Genomic DNA, 21,226 nt, shown 5'->3' with positions numbered 1-21,226 from the left:
GCACCTGCTTATAGGCCCACTGGGAGCAACATCCAAGGGGTTGGCGAGCAACATGTTGCTCACGAGCTACTGGTTGGGGATCACTGCTCTACATCATACTAAAAGTTATCTCAAAGGTGAACAACCCCTTTAAGCTATGTGTCATGAGCTTTAGCAGGTCAGAAACATATTTATTAATACAAGTCCTGGATCTTCTCACAGTTCAGCTGCCTCATCTCCTCTAGATCAGCCTGTAAGTGACCCTTGTCCTGAGCCGTCTGTACTGATCCTGCAGGGATTTATGTCCGTATTTCCCTGTTCCTCTTTATCACGGCAGCAATAGCCCAAGTCTCAACCTTTGTAAACCGAGTATTTGCTCTTTCAATTCAACATTGAAATCTATAGGACTGAGGGTATAGAACACTTGGGTTTATTAAAAGCCTAGCCTTTTTACCCAAACTTACTGATTTACATTTTCTATTGTAAAAGAGGTTATATCAGCTGTGAAGCGTTACAAAGGTTTAGACAATGAAAAATGCTTTGCAGATAAACTGGTCAGACTTGTATATTACCAGGGAATCCAAATAAGTAACTGGACTGCACAGAGTTGAGTATTATTCAGTGTACACAGGCCAGTGGTTTTTGGGATGGTCTTTCTTAAAGGAGAAGGAAAGGCAAAAATTAAGTAAGCTTTATCAGATAGGTCTATACACCAGTAAACCCTCAACGTCCTCTGTCGAAAGAAACACTGCATTTCTTTCCTTCTATTGTGTACACATGGGCTTCTGTATCAGACTTCCTGTTTTCAGCATAAACCTTCAGGGCTAGGGCTTGAGCATGCTCAGTTTTCTCCTCTAGCCCCCATGGATAACTTGGGGGTTTCCAACAAATTGGCATGCCCCTTTGATTTGAATGCTTGATGTAATGCAGATTTTTTACACATTACATCAGCTTTAAAACATACATGCACAGTATATTTGCTACAGATCTGCATGGAACAATGTTATCTCTCCCCACCCTACCCCCACTTTCCATGCATTCTATGCTTATAATTTTGCATAGACTAATTGCTTCAGATTATAGCATTGTATGTCGTTTTTCCCTTCCTGCACAGACAGAGCTCTGTGTGTGGTTTTCATTGAAAATACACTGTATAATTTCACTCGTCATACCTTAGGGATTTTTTAAGGACCCCTATATCTTTATTTTCTAGCTTGCTCAATAGAACTGCTTGTATAGACCTTTAGTATCTTTTTTTTTTTGTACAAGAAAACATCAGAAGTTGGCCCTGGTATAAAGCGGGGCATTTACTGAACTGCTCAGCAGGTTGTTGCCCCCAGCAATGTCAAAATCTGACACCTCAATTGTTGCCAGACCCCTCCCTCTCCTAGATTCTTGTATAGTTATGGGATCTGTTATCCAGAAAGCTCCAAATTACGGAATGGCCATCTCCCATAGACTCCATTTTATCCAAATAATCCAAATTCGAATATCGAAGTCGAAGGATTTAGCGCAGATAGTACGATCGAAGGATTACTCCTTCGATCGAACGATTAAATCCTTCGAATCGAACGATTCGAAGGATTTAAATCCAACGATCGAAGGAATATCCTTCGATCAAAAAAACTTAGGAAAGACTATGGGGACCTTCCCCATAGGCTAACATTGACTTCGGTAGCTTTTAGCTGCCGAACTAGGGGGTCAAATTTTTTTTTAAAGAGACAGTACTTCGACTATCGAATGGTCGAATAGTCGAACGATTTTTACTTCGAATCCTTCGATAGTCGTAGTCGAAGGTCGAAGTAGCCCATTCGATGGTCGAAGTAGCCCAAAAAAACTTCGAAATTCGAAGCTTTTTACCTTCGAATCCTTCACTCGAAGTTAATGAATCGGCCCCTTAATGTTTAAAGGATTTTATAGTAGACTTAAGGTATCAAGATCCAAATTACAGAAAGATCCGTTATCTGGAAGACCCCAGTTCCCGAACATTCTGGATAACTGGTACTGAACTTGTAACAGAATTGGAACCTTTTTGGTGGGCCGTTGGCTGTACAGACAAGGCTGGCCCAATGGTACTGTCAGAAATTTAGATAAACAAAGCAATAGGAACCTGTGTAAATCTGATTTACTGAACCCAGACATAGACTTTCAGCAGTGTTATCTGCAATTTGATCTACTACCCATTGCCCATATTATGTGGTGTCCTAAAGGAGACATAGCATAACTAAAGACCCCTCCAGTTTTGTAGGCAATGTGGCTTCACTTTATCTTTAAAAATGGCCCTGGTCCTCGCCAGAAGCACAGTAGGAGGGGGTAGCCAATCCCTTTCCTGCTGTCACACAAGCAAAGACAGGCTTCAGTTCCCTATAAGGTTGGTTGGTTCCTACCCCATAGTTCAGTGTGTTTAGTGTGCTAGCTCCCTTGCACAGCCTGGGAAAGGAGGCAGCAGGAAGTTGAACAAATGGAAGGGATTGGTATTTTTTGCAGAAACATTTCAATAAATCGGCCCAAAACTCAACTTTTTTTCAGCACGTTTCTTGTATGTTTAAAAGAGTACAATGCACTTGCACAATCTTGTTTTTTACATGATATGTTGCCTTTAATAGGTATGGAAATTTTACTTATAGAAAATTGCAGTAAAAAATTCTGACAGATTCAACCCACACCTTCTCTTCCTAATGCCCAGCATTGTGTGTGCTCCCAGGTACAAGACTTGTTGGGTCCTGCCTACAGCTGAAATGGAGAAAGACCCTGTATGTGTAACCTCTGTAATATGACAACATGGCAACCTACTTTATGGCATGGTGCTGTACCATCAAATAATTGGCAGAAATATGGCGTCTTGTTGGCTCTTAGCACATTTTTATGCTTCTCCCAAATGTTAATTCTTAATGTTTTAGCCTCCCAGAAATACTGGAGTTATTGCTGTGCATATAAATGGAGTTAAAGGAATTCTGGAACTGCTTTCTGACAGGCTGTTGTTTCTCCTACTCAATGTTACTGCGAGTGTCGCAATAGGACCTGTATTTTACTTAGTGCTGTTCTTAGATCTACCAGGCAGCTGTTATCTTGTGTTAGGGAGCTGCTATCTGGTTACCTTCCTATTGTTCTGTTGTTAGGCTGCTGGGGGGGGGAGGGGGCGATATCACTCCAACTTGCAGTACAGTAGTGAAGAGTGACTGATGTTTATCAGAGCACAAGTCACGTGACTGGGGCAGCTGGGAAACTTGACAACATGTCTAGCCCCATGTCAGATTTCAAAATTAAATATAATTTTGAGAAATCGATTTCAGTGCAGTATTCTGCTGGAGCAGCACTATTACCTGATGCGTTTTTTTTTAAAAAAAAACATTTTTCCCATGAGCATATCTCTTTAAGATTTGTAGTGAAAATTAGATGTTTCTTTTCTTGTTTATGTGTTTATGCACTTTTCCCTGTAGATGTATTTCAGACTCAGCATGGTGTCTTCTAATGTATAGCTTTGCTGTGTCAACAATGGCATTCGAATAAATGAGTTTTTTTTTGTCCTGCTTTATAGCATAGGACATGTAGCCCTAGGAAGCAAGTTTCTAAAACCTTTATTATCTCCTTGGAAGGTGTCAAGGGGGCATGTTTACTAACTTTGGAGATAATTACCTCTGGAGATGTTGCCCCTGGCAACCAATCCGCAATTACATGTAAACAGTCACCTAAAAGTTAAAAAACAAAAGCAAAGATCTGATTGGTTGCTTGACTAAATAAAGGTGGCCATACACGGGCCGATAAAAGCTGCCGACAGACCGAGTCTGCAGCTTATTGGCCCGTGTATGGGGGCCCCCGACGGGCTTCCCCGATCGAGATCTGGCCGAAAGTCGGCCAGATCTCGATCGGATGGGGTTAAAAATCCCATCGGATCGCGGCCGCATCTGTTCGTTGATGCGGTCCCGCGATCCGACCGCCCGTTTGCGAACGTGAAGGATCCGATCGTTGGGCCCTAGGGCCCACTATCGGATCAGCCCGATATTGCCCACCTCAAGGTGGGCATATCGGAGGGAGATCCGCTCGTTTGGCGACATATATAATATTTTCCATGGAACAGAATGCTAACCGTGATATTATGGATGGACATCATAATGGGACAGCATCACTAAAAGTAGACCCTTCATTACTAAAGTATGGGCCTCCTGCTGTAGATGTAACTGCTCATGATACACGATACAATTCACATTTAAGTATTGTACATGCATAGTAACATCATAATTTAGGTTGCAAACAGGTCTCAAGTTCAACCTTTATGTTGACGTAACCCGTGGAATTCCTTCCTGATTCTAAAAGGTCCATTGCACCAGTCTCTTACTGAATCAACCTTGTATAGTCTCACTTTCCAAATAGTCAACCCTTTCTCAAAAGCTGTTTATGTATCTGCCAGTTTCAGGGAGGGAATTCAACACCACAACTCTCACTGTAAAAACAAAACACCTTGCAGCTTACAGGTAGGGCCAATAAAATCTTACGGTAATACCACACGGGCTGAAACTCAGCTTGTTGAAAAACGCAGTCTGTCCCTTGCCTGCACCCAAGACCATTGTGTTGGCCTGGCTGCAGGCACACACGAATTTCGATGCAGAAGCTTGCATTTTCATCACTGAAATCCACCACGTGATGCACCAATGCAATGGTTCTAGGTGCAGACACGGTAAGGGGCTGATTATCAGCATGCAATTTTCAGCAATCCCAAGTTTAAGCCCTATGCGGCTGAGATCCTGGGAGGATCTACTGGTGAAAAGCTCCAAAGAATTAAGTGCAAGATGTATGTTTATACATAGCAAAATCTGACCAAGTTGGGATTTCTTATAACCGATACCTTCCTTACCCTTTATCAGCATTTCCACTCTTTGGTCTCTGTTTCAATATCCCTTTTGAGCGCTGGAAACCAAAACTGCACTGCATATTTTAGTGCCTTAATAAATTGATGCTCCCCTGCTGTGAATTTAAACCACTGCTCCCCCTTCCTGCTGATTGCTGGCTATACCCAAATGTATGAATTACTGTGTAACTCGAGTGCTATTGTAGATTATACATTCTAGAATGCGTAAAGGGTAAAAGGGAAGTCAATTTTATCACGTTGTAATTGTAAACTCCCTCCCCCAAAAAGGGTTTGGTCTGTAATTAGCAAACTCTTGAGGATGATCAAATATGTACCAGATCCAAATATTATATGAAGGTGGCTTTCCTCATATTCTGCATTATTCCTTTTAGTCTCATTTCTGTTCTTTCACTGCCTGGTTGCACCACCCTTACAAAGTGTTGGAGGGTTTATGAAAACTTTAATATGGTTTTATTGGGGTTAAACTCAATGCAACAAATTGTGAGTGCCTAGCCGAACCAAATCCAAACCTTAAAGTCATGTAACTGGACAACTCCATTTTTTTTTTTTTTGCTTTGCTATTGGACAAATCTTTGGAGTGCCGAATTTTGTGCTTTTTAGTGCAGCCAGCTAAGGATACATTTTCTATCCCATTATGTAATTCATTTTTTTCTTTCTAAAATGATTAGGCTGCTACTTGACTTTGACCCAAGTAGATTAAATCAACTGAAAGGCAGTTGGGCAAATGTAGAGAGGAGCAAATAACAACACCGTGAGGTGCCTGATGCTCGGATGCTGAGACATGTCATGTTTTCAAGGCTTCTGTTTTCAGAGAACTGAAAGTCTGGTTTCCTTTTACTTACACCATTAGCGCAATGTTTTATGTATAGCTTTACAGGGCCATAATAAATAATACACTGTGTAAATGCCCTAACCTCGACCTCTTGGCAAGCGAATGACATTTACACCACCTGGAATTCTATACAGGGATGAGCTGCCTCTAGTAGCGGTGGGTGCTGTCATGAGCCTACTCTACCTTTGCATTTGCTGCTATTCATTTCACTCTTTGCCTGGGGCCAGGCAGAATGGGTGAAATGCAGAGAAGCAATGACGTCCGTGATAAATGCTTGCTTATACTTTCCCCAAGACAAGTGACTTTTTTTTGTATCACACTGAAATTGAATTGCAGGTTGGAGCTTCGCAGACTCGCAGTGATTAAAGTATGATAATACAATGGCTACCCTTGATTTCATTGCTGAATAGAAGGAGCATTTAAGGTGGCCATAGACGTAGAGCTCTCTTCCCGATATGCCCACATTGAAGTGGGCGATATCGGGCTGATTCAATCGTGGGCATAAACGCACAGATGCGGCAACGATCCGACGGGATTTTTTAACCTGCCCGATTAAAATCTGGCCGACTTTCGGCCAGATATCAATCTGGGAAGCCTGTCGGATGGCCCCATACACGGTCCAATAAGCTGCCGATTCATCAGCTTCGGCAGCTTGTTTTGGTCTGTGTATGGCGGCCTTAAGTCAACACAATTTAAGGTATAAGAGGCATAGAAATTTATATCCAGCATCTTAATTTAGAGATTTTAAATTCACCACAGTGGTTTATGGAGTTCTCACTGGAAATTTTGTGAATTATACAATGTCGGATGTACAGGCATGGGATCCATTATCCAAAAACCCTTTATCCAGAGAGTTCCGAATTACAGGGTGTTCAATTTTAATAAACGTTTACATTTATCTTTAGATAATTTACAGATCTCTCCAAAAACTTGCTATCACACTCCCTACCTGCACTCTCCCCAGCTTTAAAAATACCCCTGTCATCCCACCAGAATACTGTGAATCTTCTTTACAGGGAGCACAAAAGCCACTGTTTCAGAACTAGGCATGCACCATATCCACTATTTTGGATTCTAACCCCCGAATCCTCAGCGAAAGGATTCGGCCGCATATGGAATCAGAATCCTAATTAGGGGTGGGAACGGGAAAACATTTTTTTACTTCCTTGTTTTGTGACAATAAATCCAGAGATTTCCCTCCCCACCCCTAATTTGCACATGCAAATTAGGATTCGATTCAGCCGAATCCTGCTGAAAAAGACAGAATCCTGCATTCGGTGCATCCCTATTCATAACCCTAATGTTTAGTTGTGGTTTTGCAGAGGTTTTTGTTCATTGGTTATTTTGTGACCAAAACACAACACTCTCTTGCTGCTTAGTAAATAGTCTCCCATTTTGGTTGTTCACCTTTTGAGATAACTTAGTATGATGTAGAGAGCGATACTTCTGAGACAATTTGCAATTGGTTTTCATTTTTTATTATTGAAGGGTTTTGAGTTATTTAACTTTTTATTCAGCAGCTCTTCAATTTGCATTTTAAACAATCTGGTAACTAGGGTCCAAGTTACCCTAGCAACCATGCATTGATTTTAATAAGAGACTGGAATATGAATAGGAGAGGCCTGAATAGAAGGATCAGTAATAAGTAACAATACATTTGTAGCCTTACAGAGCATTTGCATTTTAGAAGGGAGTCAGCGAAGCCCATTTGAAAGCTGCAAAGAGTAGGAAGAAAAAGGCAAATAACTATTAAAAAAATAAATAATGAAAACCAATTGAAAAGTTGCTTAGAATTGGCCATTCTATAACGTATATTAAAAGTTACCTTAAATGTGAACCACCCCTTTAATGTATTCCCTCTTGGCATGCATCAGTCAAGGTCCAAGTCCAACACTTAGAACTTCCTATTGACGTTAAGCTGAAGTAAAGATGCACCGGATCCAGGAATTTAGTAGAATCCCAGTACTTTTGACTAGGTTTGGTTCATAGAATTCCAATTTGGTTCGATTGAACCCTTTGCTATCTGACTTTACATCTCTGGGCTCCGGACCAGGACGTGTTTTTGTTTACAGATAAGATGCAATTTTCAGAAATTATTTCTAATTTGTATAAACAAATTAGGGTTTATTTAGGCTTTTATCATTAAGCAGAATCCAAATATTCAGTGCATCCCAAAGAGGAAGTGATCCAAGGCAGTGATTTGATCTGTTCCCCATTTGTGTTCGGCAGTCAAAATACTTTGAATATATTGGCGTGACTCCCTCCACTCCACACACACAAGTATTTGTCTATAGCAGGAATTAAAGGTGAGGGATGTTCTGCTTCAGTTTATCTACATTGTTTATCTGTGGTTTTGCAATTGGGGATTGGAGGACAAAAATAATATGAGAACAGGACATCTCAGACTGTGTGACCTGTATTATTACACAATATTTTTCTAGATCTACCATCAGATATTAGTCAAACTTTCCTGGTCACTGCATTAGTCTGTAGTGTGTGTGTATGGGTGATCCTTCAACTCCCTTTCTATAAAAATCTTTACTACTGAGCAATCCTTTGTTACAAAGATCAACAGCAAGGATTTAATATATTGAAATTATATTTGCACAGGGCTTGGAGCAGTTAAACTGTTCACCGTACACTTGTAAAATGGTTCAGTTTCTATTGATGTATAAATATATCATCCAATTAAAATAAATAAATAAAAGTTATGTATGGCTTTTTGTGCTCCCACAAGATTCCTTTGAGTTTTTGTCATTCTTAAAGGGATTCTGTCATCATTTTTATTTTATTTCTTACTTAAACTGTTTATACTGCAAATTATTTACTATATACACAATTCCATTCCTGAACCAACAAGTGTATTTTTCTTTTAGTTTTATACTGGTGTGTAGGCGCCATCTCAGGTCATTTTGCCTGGTCATGTGCTTTCAGAAAGAGCCAGTGCTGCACTAAGGAACTGCTTTCTGGCAGGCTATTGTTTCTCCTACTCAATGTAACTGAATGGGATTGCAGTGGGACATGGGTTTTTACTACTGAGTGCTGTTCTTATATGTACCAGGGAGCTGTTATTTGCTTACCAATAAAGCAACTTTGATGCACTAATCTTCAAGTCTGTGGTGTGCTACATTGTACCTGCTTTTCTAATTAGAAAAAGATTGGTTCAGTGATTAGGGTTGCCGGTAAGTTTAACCGGCCGTTGGTGGGGGCGGAAACTAAAGGGGTGGGTCGTGGCACAAAAGGGGTGGAGCCATGATGCAAAATGGGCGGGGCCACACCATGGGCAGAAGGTGGAGAAAAGGTAAGTTTCTAGCGGAGGGCTGAGGCCTTTTGTTAAGGGTATTACACATTTACCGGCAACTAAATTTGCACTAGAATAGTCTAATTTTCATTTAAAAAAAAAAATGGAAATTGGGCTCTTATAGATACCACAAGGTCTATGGTAACTTGTTCGGCACTGCTGCCTGAGCAGAGCTTTTCAACACAGCACCCCTAATTCTAAGTACAGTACATGTGCCATTTATGAAATAAAGCTATTCTCAGTAAAATATTGAGAAGGCTGTTTTTGCTTGCTTGCTGAATGTTTCAGTATTAAATGAGCTGTTTTCACACGGACCATTTTAACCCTGGCTGCTTAAGAGGTGGTAATAACCTATAGCAGATGCCCCTGCTGGTGGAGCTTTGTATATCGTTGTTGAAAGGAGAAAGCTCATCTAGACCCTGAACCCTCTCCAAAATCTTTTTATAAAGAGCTTCAAAGGCCTTTCATGTATCTATTCCCACATGCTCGACGGCAACATTGCTCTTTTTTTTTTTTTTTTTTTTTTTGAAAAAATGCAGCACAAAGTTTTCTGTTTAAAATTATTATGTGCAAACCCCGAGCGAGTTAAAAGGCTCCTCTTGACATGTGCCCCACTTTAAATTAGTTGTTTTTTTTGTTTTTTTTTATCCCCATTGCAGTTAAATCTTTAATGCTTTCAGGCCAGAAATGCTTTGCAATTTGCTAAAATCAGGAATAGCTGCAGCAACAAAGAAATTGTTACATTAACAAACACTTGCACTGCTTTTTGTTCTGTGACCTTTTGGCTAGTGTCAGATGGGGCTGAAACCTGACCTGTGGAAAAGTGCAGCCTCTACACTACAATCTGCACTTCATGGAAATAGGTCTGTGTGCTGCCTCAGAGATCACCTGATCAGAAATACTACAACTCTAACTGTAACAGGAAGAAGTGTGGAAGCAAAAGACAGAACTCTTGTCTTTTGGCTCATGTGACCTAACATGTATGGTTTGTTTGTGTGCCCCGTGAATCATACGATTCCAGGAGGTGGCCCTTATTTTTTAAAATGGCAATTTTCTACTTATGATTACCCACTGGCACATACTACTACAAAAGTATATTATTATGAAAATGGTTTATTTACATGGAGCAGGTTTTTGCATATCAACTGTTTTATAAAATATATTTTTATAGAGACCTAAATTGTTCAGGTGTATAGTTTTCCTTTAACCTTGCCTGGATGTAGGCAGACTCTCCGCGACAAATGCAAATTTAAGTTCCTGCTCCAAAATGACCTGCATCCACCTTCACCTGGACGCTAGCCTTAAGGTAATGTCACACTGGGAGATTCGGGGAGATTTAGTCGCACGGCAACTAATCGCCTCTTCTTTGGGGCGAATAATCTCCCCGAACTGGTTCCGCCTGCTAGAATGGAAAATAACCTCCGGCATGGAACTCGTTTTCCAAAGTCGCACGGAGTTTCTTTGGACTACATTGGTAAACGAAGCATCGCGAGTGCCATAATGCAGGCAGTTTTCCATTCTAGCAGGCAGAAGACAGGGGGAAGCAGTTCGGGGAGATTAGTCACCTCAAAGAAGAGGTGATTAGTAGGCCGAATCTCCCAGTGTGCCCCAACCCTTAGACTTGGTGCAAACACCAAAACCTGCAGAGCCTGTTCACGTCAAGCTGATTCAATGCGGAACAGAGGAGGCTACTGCCTGCGGTAGGGCTGAAATCAGCCAGTGTATTTCGGCTAGCCGATTTCAGCCCTGTGTGCCTTAGGTGTGTGCCTTAGGTGCTTTTTTCTCTCTTTTTTTTTTTTTTTCCAACCAGTTCCCCCTTTTGGCATACACCATTGTGAGCATTGGAGGTGGATTTCAGGCATTATGGCACCATAGGGTTTATTTACCAATCCTACGGGCCCATGTGCATGTCCCTTCCTGTTCATTTCTGACTATTCCTGGAAATCATGAATTTGGTGCATACATAGAGAATGCACAGTCGCATAATATAGATTATTAATGTGTTTTATAGATTTATTTATTTTCTGCCATGGGCCGCATGTGCTTTATAGCAATCAAGACAGCCGTGATATGTGCACAATTAATTATACTATGACACCAGGAGATTAAAGGGGTTATTCATCTTCCAGACACTTTTTCAGATCAAATATTTTCAGATTCTTCACCAAAAATAACTTTATTCTTTTTTCTTTCAATTGTTTTATTTTTTTTTAGCATTTTTTCCAGAATTAAAGTTGTTAATGTTCCTGTATCTGAACTGTTACAATTTGCTCCGTTTCTCCGCAGCATCTGTGACATTTTAGTAACTATTGTATCAATTAGAACAACTGCCTTTGACTTGGTGTTTCTGCACAGTGGGGCCAAAGATCATAAATGTATCAACTAATGTATCAGTTTAGAACCAGTTACAGCAGGCAACCTGGCCCGCGGGCCAATTGTGGCCCGTTTTTCAAACGTACATCCCTCAGCCCTCCGCCTCCGTCATGAAATTATTAATTTGTGGCCAGCACAGTGCAATAAGGAATTTCGTAGCCGTAATATTTAGGCACATTAGTGAAACGATCTGCCTCTTGGTCTATACTGCTGCCTGTGTGCTGAAGATGTTGGCAATAGACGCATAGTGATAGACGATAATGTCACTAATCATGTGGCCAAATATTACGGCTATGCGATTCCTTGTTTAAATGTCACAGAAGTTTAGATAAAGCAGTAGGAAACTGTGTGCATCTGGTTTTCTGAACCCAGACATAGATTTTCAACAGTGTTATCTGCAATTTGATCTGCTACCCATTGCCCATATTATGTGGATAACAGGTCCCATACCTGTACTGCAGATTTGGTGCTTTCTACTTTGCTTCACGATGGGATATTTTGGGTGGAGCAGAATTGACATTTCTTTGTCTGTATGTTCTATACTTTACTCGCTGCAGGGGCAATGCCTGAAATATTTAACATGCTTTTAAAAACAATGTGCAAACTGGTACATATTTTTATGATTGCATTGTTTATTTTGCAATTCTGCATTTTTAAATGTAAACTGTTAGGTTTGTATTTAGCTAAGCAAACAGGCCCTAGTGAATATGACAGACCTCATTAGTACTAGCAATACTTCTATTATTGAACTTTTTTTCCCCCAATGCAGTTATTTGTAGATCACTGTTAGGGTTTACCACAAAATATTAAAATGTTCTGTGAACTGAGCTAATCAACCCTGGTTTAGAAGATTTTATTGCTTTTCCATGGGCTCTTCCATTGGTATCATTTAATGTAATTTTGTAAGCCATGTGGTTGCAGTGTAGTCTTGCTAAACCCACATCTAATTCTGAAAATTGCAGTTCTGCAAAACAAACCACTTTGGATAAGCACAATTCTCTGTATTTTTCCAGGTAATTGAGTCCAGGGTTATTTTTAATTATTTTTTTTTTTTTTCCAATCCACAGCTTAATAAACAGATTTCAGGAAAGAACATGCAAAGTAAAATTTTGTGAAAGTGCTGTCTACTAAAAATAAGTGTTGTGTTTAATGAGTTCTGCACTGCAGTCAACAAAAGCACATTATAAGTTTCTGTCTGCATAAAAAAAAAAGTACAAAAAGCTTGCATTTGCAACAATAAAATCATTATCTGGCAAATTCACACTTAATGGAGCGCTAATTCTTTATGTTCTACCTAAAAAAAAATTCACTTAAAGCAAAAGCAAAACCAAAGCCTAAAAAGGCATGGTTAAGAAAAAAGCTTTATTTCTATGTTAAATTTACTGCACCATCCAAGAGTTTCAATAGCAGTAATCCATGTTTTGAAACTAGTCCACAGCAACTCCACATTTTCTGTTCCTTTAGGTCATATGTATATTGAGTGTCGGTACGGACTCACTGTGCACTGGCTGCTGTTCAGACGCTTAGGGGTCATGGAAAACCATCAGAACGCTTAGGGGTCATGGAAAACCATCAGAACATTAGCAGACATTGCATTTGTCATAGAGGCTATTAATTAATTCTGCCAATTGCACTGGTTGCTGAGCTGCCGTGTAATTAGATTCTGAATTAATTACAAATTACTCTGTATCCTGAATTGTATATAGTACCTATACTGTACGTACTCTGTTAACTGACAGCAGCCCAGAGCATGCTCTTTGATGCTGCAGAAAAAAAGACTTTCAGGGCAGGACTACACGGGCGATTCCGACGCGCTTCGTATAATCACAGGCGTCGCGCTGGAAATAAGGTAAGTAATTTAATTGTCGGATCGTGTCGCTTAGTTGATGCAATGCGACATGACTGTCTGATGCAGATGCTGCACGCTGCCTCTGCATCAGACAGTGATGTCGCATCAACAATATGACACGGTCCGACACTGGCATTACTTACCTTATTTCCGTCGCATCCGACGTGACACCTGCGATTTTGTGCAGCGCGTCGGTTCGCGGCAGAATCGGCCCTTAGAGACCAAGATCTTGACTGCTAAAGGGCTGTGGTTGCCTTGGGCCAGTATAGGAGCACAAACTATTTCTAACCTCGTTCTTTGGTGAGCTTTCGTTCTCTGTTAAAGGGGTTGTTCACCTTTAAGCTAACTTTTAGTATGTTTATAGTACGGCCAATTCTAAGCAATTCAATTGGCCTTAATTTTTTTATATTTTTTGAATTATATGCCTTCTTCTGATTCTTTCCAGCTTTCAAATGGGGGTTGCTGACCCCCATTTCAAAACAAAAGCTCTGTAAGGTTACAATTTATTGTTATCGCTACGTTTTATTATTTATATTACTTTTCAGTCCCCTAATTATATTCCAGTCTTTTATTCAAATCCGTGATTGGTTACTAGGATAATTTGAACCAGATTGCTGAAATTACAAACTAGAAAGCTGGTGAATAAAAAGCTAAATAACTCAAAAACCACATATAATAAAAAAAATGAAAACCAGCTGCAAATTGTCTCAGAATATAACTCTCTATATCATACTAAAAGTTAATTTAAAAGTTTACAACCACTTTAAGATAAAATTCCAGTGCTCTCAGTTACCAGCTTCTGTAGTGTTTAAGTGAGAACTGTGATGGTCCGTTTTTGAATCCTATAAAGGCAGTGCTTGCTGGATTTCAATTCAAGTTCCGCACTGAGGTCCAGCCTTTGGTCAGGGTCTCCTTAAAGGGGATGTTAACCTTTGAGTTTGGCTATTTGGTAGTCTCTATGTGGACTGGCAGCCTACAGAAGGTTCTATTAGGCAGTACATGTGGTTTTTTTTATACAACTAAAACTTGCCTCCAAGCCAGGAATTAAAAAAATAAGCATCTGCTTTGAGGCCACTGGGAGCAACATCCAAGGGGTTGGAGAGCAACATGTTGGGGGATCACATATCTAGGACATTAGAGTTTTAACCCAGATCTCTTCCTAACTGACCTCCAAGCTGGACTCTGAGATGTATCTAACCTAGATTACCTAGCAAATTTAGGGTCTGGCCACCTGGGCAGATTCGTGGGGATTAGTCGCCAGGTGATAAATCTCCTCTTCTTTGCAGTGACTAATCTCCCTGATCTGCCCTCCGCCAGCTAAAATGAAAATCGCCTGGGGGCAGGAACTCGGAGCACTTCGTTTTCCGAAGTCTCCCAAAGTTTCCTCGTGAGGCAATTACAGGCGACTTTGGAAAACGAAGCGATCAGAGTGCCTGCCCCCTGGCGATCTTCATTTTAGCCGGCGGAAGGCAGATTAGTTGCCGCAAAGTAGAAGAGATTTGTCACTTGGCGACGAATCTGCCCGTGTGGCCCGATCCTAAGACCTAAGGTGGGGTTGCGTCACAATTTAAGGAATTCTCTGTCACGCTAGGAGTTTACAGTTATAATTATTTGACATTTGTTAAAGTCAAAATATGCATTCATTTTAAATGCTAGATGCTTGCAATTTAAACATTTTCATTGTAGACGCTGAAATACATTTTTTAGACTGAACTATTTATCTCATTAATGTTGTGCCTTGGTGCCTGTTTCATGGTGTTCATATGTTTTCATTCTTTTTCTTCATAGGAAAGATGACAGAGATTATGCTTTAAAACAAATAGAAGGTACTGGAATATCTATGTCTGCATGCAGAGAAATTGCAGTAAGTAGAATTTATTTATTTATTTACTTATTGAAGACATTTGCTTGTAGCACTGGAAGGAGCAGTGTAATAATTAAGTCTATATTTCTCTTGTAATACTTTATAACCATGCAATGAATAGTCTGACTTGTAGAACACACTCACACTATTGATTCACATGTGTATTTTAAACTACTGTGTTTATGGAGAAGTGGATTTGTCACCTTTTAACGAGAAGAATGTTCTATTTATAATGTTTACTTGTACATGGATTTAGTGCAACTTGGGTGTGTATTTTATATGCAATATACTTCATATTTATAGGTGTACATTGATAGACAATGTGATACTACATCTAAAAAAACAAATGCTCTGTTAGGCTACAGATGTATTGTTACTGCTACTTTTTATTACTCCTCTTTCTATGTAGGCCTCTCCTGTTCATATTCCAGTCTCTTATTTAAATCAATGACTGGTTACTAGGATAATTTGGACCCTAGCAATCAGATTGCTTAAACTGCAAACTGGAGAGCTGCTAGGGAAGATCTGCTTCTTTTTTTTTTTTTTTTTTTTTTTTTCTCTGGCTAGCCAAGCAGTGGTCCAAATTGGCCTGATCCATTCATTTAGGCAATTAGAAAACATGGAGGGTCTCCCTAGACTCATTGTGAAAGGGCAGCTTCATGGGCCCATTTAGACTTCCCTAAATTTCCCTAAAATTTCTAACTGACCTCCAATGTCTTATCCTTTACTGAAGCCATCAGAGTGCTGATTAGCCACACACAACCTTGCTAATATTAGCCCAAGAAAGCTCTATACAACTGGTTTGCCACCAGTATGGATTTATGCTAGATTAATAATCAGCCATTTTTTCAGTTACAAAGCATTTTCTTATTAGCCAAGCAAAAGCAATTCAAAATCGAAATGGCATTTCTGGTTTTCAGAGCGTTCTGGATAGCTGATTTCCAGCTAATCTGTTTTTTGTTTTTTTAGGTGCACAAAACAAAGCTGTCTCTATTTCTAGTTTATAGGTCAACACCAATGATGCTATATCATTAAATGTCACTGCCATGCCTGTATGTCTGTTACGTCAAGCCTCAGCCAACACCTGTTGTGTTTATTAGGAACATTCCAGTATTAGTGACCCCCTGCAGCTGTTTCCTTCAGCTTGTATTCACATCATATAAAAGATGCATCTGACCCATGGGCCCCTCGGTACTGGTCTAGGGCACACAGCATTTTATTTGTGCAAACCTTGTCTTGGAGATTATTGTTCTTGTACTTATAAGAGTTGAGAGATGTGTTAATAACACTTGTGCATGAATTTAGGTTTCATTATCCCCAGAAAAAAACCTAGTCCTTAAAATTGTGTGAATATTGGCATTTTGTGCTATTGTTGTTTCATGGATGTGTCCAACATGATGCAAAGCGTGAATCTTGCAAAAGATGACAAATAAGTTTGCTAGGCTGCGTATGCGTTTTCTCCCCCTCTGGTTCAGTGGTTTAAAGGAGAACTAAAGCTTAACTAAAGAAATAGGTAGAAATGTTGTACATGATATTTTGGGCTTCTGTACCAGCCCAAGGCAACCACAGCCCTTTAGTAGTAAAGATCTGTGTCTCCAAAGATGCCCCAGTAGCTCCCCATCTTCTTTTCTGATGATTCACTGCACATGCTCTATGCTGCTGTCACTCACTGAGCTTAGGGACCCACTCACAATATACAGTACACATAGAATAGAAACAATATAAGGCTGATTAGTAATTAATACAGATAATTACTACATGTCGGCATAGAAACCAGTGCAATTAGCACCAGAATTTAATAATCGGCCCTTTAGCATCAGTTTATATTACAGGCCAACCTTATTTTCTGCTTTATAATTCGTGACGACCCCTAAGCTTAGCTTCTCAACAGCTGCTCAGAGCCCACTGAGCATGCGAGTGTCACAGACACTTTCCAAGATGGTGACCCCCTGTGACAAGTTTGAAGTCCTGGATCATTGCTGCTATTGAGAAGATGAAACCTTAGGCTGGTGCAGTAAGTTCAGTATATAAAATGACATTTCTATCCACATTCATTTTTAGGAGTTGGTTCTCCTTTAAATAGGATTTTAAAGGTTTTTCCTTCAGCTGCTCTGCATTCCCAAGTCTGTCCTAGAGCCAGCTCAGTACCTGTATTGAACTTCTTCTTACTAACGGCTCCCTGTGATTTTCTTTTTGCCGAGCCAAAACTTTATTAATAATTGTCTTTTTTTTTATTCATTTTTCTTTTTTAGCTTCTGCGGGAGCTGAAACATCCAAATGTAATTTCTCTTCAGAAAGTGTTCCTTTCACACGCTGACAGGAAAGTCTGGCTTTTGTTTGATTTTGCAGAGCATGACTTATGGGTAAGGATATTGCTTGTGCAATATGATTTCATACTATTTGCTTCTCACACCTACATGCTGCCTTCTCAGTTTTCCAGGGCCGATTTTATTCTCATTCTGCACCACATCTAGACTTACTCAGTGTGATTCTAGTCGCTCGCTTTCTGCTCCAGGCCAGTACTCCACTTCTTCATAAAATACACACCAGTTTTTTCCTGAGTGGCAGCTCTCCATATTCTTATGCTTTCCCAGGAATTTCCTATGACACTCTGGTTGAGCACATACAGAATCCATCACCTATTTCTGTACTGCTCACACAGCCAGTTTCAATTGGCTCATGGGATGCTAGTATACAAGAAGCTGGTTATTTTTTAAGAAAAGAAATAGCCTGACAAACGAATTCCAACCCCCAGTGGTGTTACCTTTAGTTAGGGCAGAGACATACGCTCGGATTCGGGGAGATTTAGTTGCCCGGCAATAAATCGCCTCTTCTTTGGGGCGACTACTCTCCCCGAACTGCCTCCCGCCTTCTAAAATGTAAATCGCCGGTGGGATGGCACTCGGATCGCTTAGTTTTTGAAGTCGCCCAAAGTTTCCTCAGAAAACGAAGTGCACCGATTGCCGTCCCGCCAGCGATTTACATTCTAGCCGGTGGCAGGCAGTTCGAGAAGATTAGTCACCCCAAAGACGAGATTTTTTTCGCTGGGCGACTTATCTCCCCGAATCTGAGCATCTGTCTCTTCCCTAAAAGGGTTGTTCACCTTTAAATGAACTTTAAGGATGATGCAAAGAGTGATTTTCTGAGACAATTTGCAATTTGGTGTTTATTTTTTATAATTTAAGGATTTTTAGCTATTTATCTTTTTATTCTGGAGCTCTCCACTTTGCAGTTTCAGCAATCTGGTTGCTAGGCTCTAAATTTCCCCAGCAACTATGCATAGATATGAACCAGAAACTGTGATATGAATAGGAGAGGCCTGAATAGAAATAAAAAGTAGCAATAACAATAAATGTGTAGCCTTACAGAGCATTTGTTCTGAGATGGGATCCGTGACCCCTATTTGAAAGCTGGAAAGAGTTAGAAGAATGCAAATAATTAAAAAGTTGCTCAGAACTGGCCATTCTATAACATACTAAAAGTTAACCTAAAGGTGACCCACCCCTTTTAAGTTAGATTTCCCTTGAGAGCATGGTTCAAAGTGCTAAGTTTGTTGGCCATGATGCACCTCACCATTGGGAGTTGCACCTGCTGCTGTCAAGCTTAACATTTTTGCTGAGTTTGCATTGTGCTAGGCCTAGGTGCCAGTGCTTAGGATATGGTAGTCTACGGGCCACAATCTTAAAGCCCCTTTGCATGGTAGCATTTGCTGCTAGCACTATGCATCAACTCTAACCAATTTCTGAGGGTTTCTTGTTAATGGTTTTGATAAATGTTCCCTAGAATGCTTGGTCACAGATGATTGTGCTCAAAACTTCCTTTTTCTATTTTATTACGTTGAGTTTGCAAATAATTCAAAGCTAAGGTAGTTGTTAATGGGCAGTCCCACTCCTAGGGTTGCCACCTTGCCGGTAATTTACCGGATTGGCCGGTAAAAATGACTGCTGATCCCAATGTTATTAATAGGGAAAAAAGATAAATATATAGGCTGGCCGATATTTTTTTACGGAAAAGGTGGCAACCCTACCCACTCCCCATCCACCCTTGGTTAAATCACCATGCAACTTTTTGCAATGCAAACTTCTACTGATTGTGACTCGCTGAAAGAAGATATAAATGTAGACCGAGATGCACCAATCTAAGTATTTGGTTTTGTATTCTGTTGGATTCGAATTTGGGCATCTGCACAGTTGATGCAATTTTATTCTCCCTCAAATTTAAATCTTCAAATTAAGAGTTTGGAGTAGGACAAATAAAAATTTCCTAGATGCTCATAATCTGTGTGAAATGGCACGCAGCTGTTTAATAGGTAAACACTGTTTCATCCATAAACTCCAATTAGTTTTGTTTTCCCCTTTCTCCATGACCAAGTTATACTGAAGGTCTGTTTGTTTTTAGGTTAAAATTGTTTACCGTGTCAACCAGTAAAAATGTTACAGGGCAACCCTTTTGAAATAAAAAATAAAGTGGTATAAAGGTGATACCTTTATTGGCTTACTAAGATAAGTTATCTTAGTTAGCCAATAAAGGTATCACCTTTGTAACACTAATTTTTTTTATTTCAAAAGGGTTTTTCCTGTAACCTGCTTGGTTTTACTAAGCATTGATTGCTTATACATTGGAGTCCTTGCTCAAGCTGGACATGCCAGACAAAACACTTAAGGTGGCCATAGACGCACAGATAATATCGTACGAAACAAATTTTCGTCTGATATTCTTTGCGTGTATGGTGGAAAAAGAGCCGACCGATATTGGCAGAAGACTTGGATATCGGTCGGCTCGTTGATCGGGCGGGACGGAAAATTTTGATCAAAAATTCGACTATGGAGTTATTCAAATTCGATTTGAGTTTTTTAGATTTTTTTAAGTTTTATCATACTCTGGCTCTAAGAACTCCAATTAGACTGTTTGCCTCCTAAAACATGCTGAATTGCTGTTTACGTCAGTGGGAGACGTCCCGGGATCAGTTTGGAATTGTTTGCAGCCTTCCTGACAGAGTTTTTTTCGGAGAAAAAACCCGAATCGAGTTTTTTAAAATTTGAATCTAACTCGATTCAAGTTTTCGGGTCGATCCTATTCACCTGAGTTTAAAAAAAAAAAAAAAAAAAGATTTTTATAATACATTTCGATTGGTTGAATTTCAAGTTCATGGGAATTTATTTTAAAAAAAAAAACCAGCACCCATTATTATTCGCCACAACAATGACCCTTTAATACTCTTGATTTACTGGAATTATTTTCTAAAGATAACATTCCAAGGGAAATAAGCAGCATCTGGATAGGGACTGGTTTGTGCAATGTGTCTCGTTCCACCTAAGTTTTTATGTTTCTTTATATGTGACCTTGCATGGAAAAGAATGCCGCTCTCACTCAGTATAAATATTTCCCTATGGAACCTGAAAACACAAGCCGTTCTCAGCGGTGCCTCCCTTAGCACATGGGAGCAGTTCTTTGTTCTGTTTATTTTTCACTTTGTAATGAGATTTCTCATCAGAATCCCTTCTGGGTTTTACCTTGAGAATAAGGTAGTTGTTCGAGTAAAGTGCCAGCTTTTAATTTAATTGCCTTTGTGTGTGAGAGGCAAAGATGTTGTTGCAGGTGTGTGGCATTCTTCAAATTATTTTGTTCTTCGACACACAACTTACTTTTGCAGGGTGCATCCAATCCCAGGCCGCTTCCAAGCCAACTTCTTAGGAAAGGGAAATGAAGCACACTGTTATTTTCGGCTCTTGCCTTTAAAGCTTTTATTGCGGTGTGCTTCATTTTCGGCTCTTGCCTTTAAAACATTTATTGCAGCAGAAAAGTGGCACAAGCTTTCGGGGACAACCCTTTCCTCAGGTGCATAGGTATAGTAGCAATAAAAGCTTTAAAGGCAAGAGCTGAAAATAATGGTGTGCTTCATTTCCCTTTCCTAAGAAGTATGGCGTTCTTCCCCTTGCAAAAGCTTTCTTTGCCTATTCAAAATGGTGGCCCACGTTTGTTCTTGTTCAGGATCATCTTTGGCTTTTATGAAGAGGGAGGAAGGAGATTTTTGGCTCTGGTTTTTTTATTCTGCAATGAGCTCTTTTCCTTGCTCTGAGTAAACAAAGCTGATAAAGATGGTAGAAAAGCCCACAGCCGGAACTCAATGGAGCAACTTCTCCATTCACTCAAGTATACTA

At 39.9% G+C, this 21,226-nt stretch overlaps 1 protein-coding gene across 3 annotated transcripts in view; it reads left to right on the top strand.

The window, feature by feature from the left end:
* The window catches only part of LOC108708713 (cyclin-dependent kinase 8), a 57,124-nt gene that overhangs the window by 7,598 nt on the left and 28,300 nt on the right, over positions 1-21,226 (top strand). For 2 of the 3 annotated variants that reach the window (XM_018247717.2, XM_018247718.2), the window contains exons 2-3: positions 14,990-15,065; positions 17,318-17,428. In XM_018247717.2, the coding sequence (XP_018103206.1) occupies positions 14,990-15,065; positions 17,318-17,428 (187 nt within the window). The remainder of the gene's footprint in view (positions 1-14,989; positions 15,066-17,317; positions 17,429-21,226) is intronic. The other variant, XM_041582661.1, reaches the window with a different exon arrangement.

This window comes from Xenopus laevis, chromosome 2L (assembly GCF_017654675.1).
Source record: "Xenopus laevis strain J_2021 chromosome 2L, Xenopus_laevis_v10.1, whole genome shotgun sequence".
NCBI classification, from domain to species: Eukaryota; Metazoa; Chordata; class Amphibia; order Anura; family Pipidae; genus Xenopus; species Xenopus laevis.
Note: the sequence above shows the minus strand (reverse complement) of the source record. Positions and strands in the feature narration are given on the sequence as shown.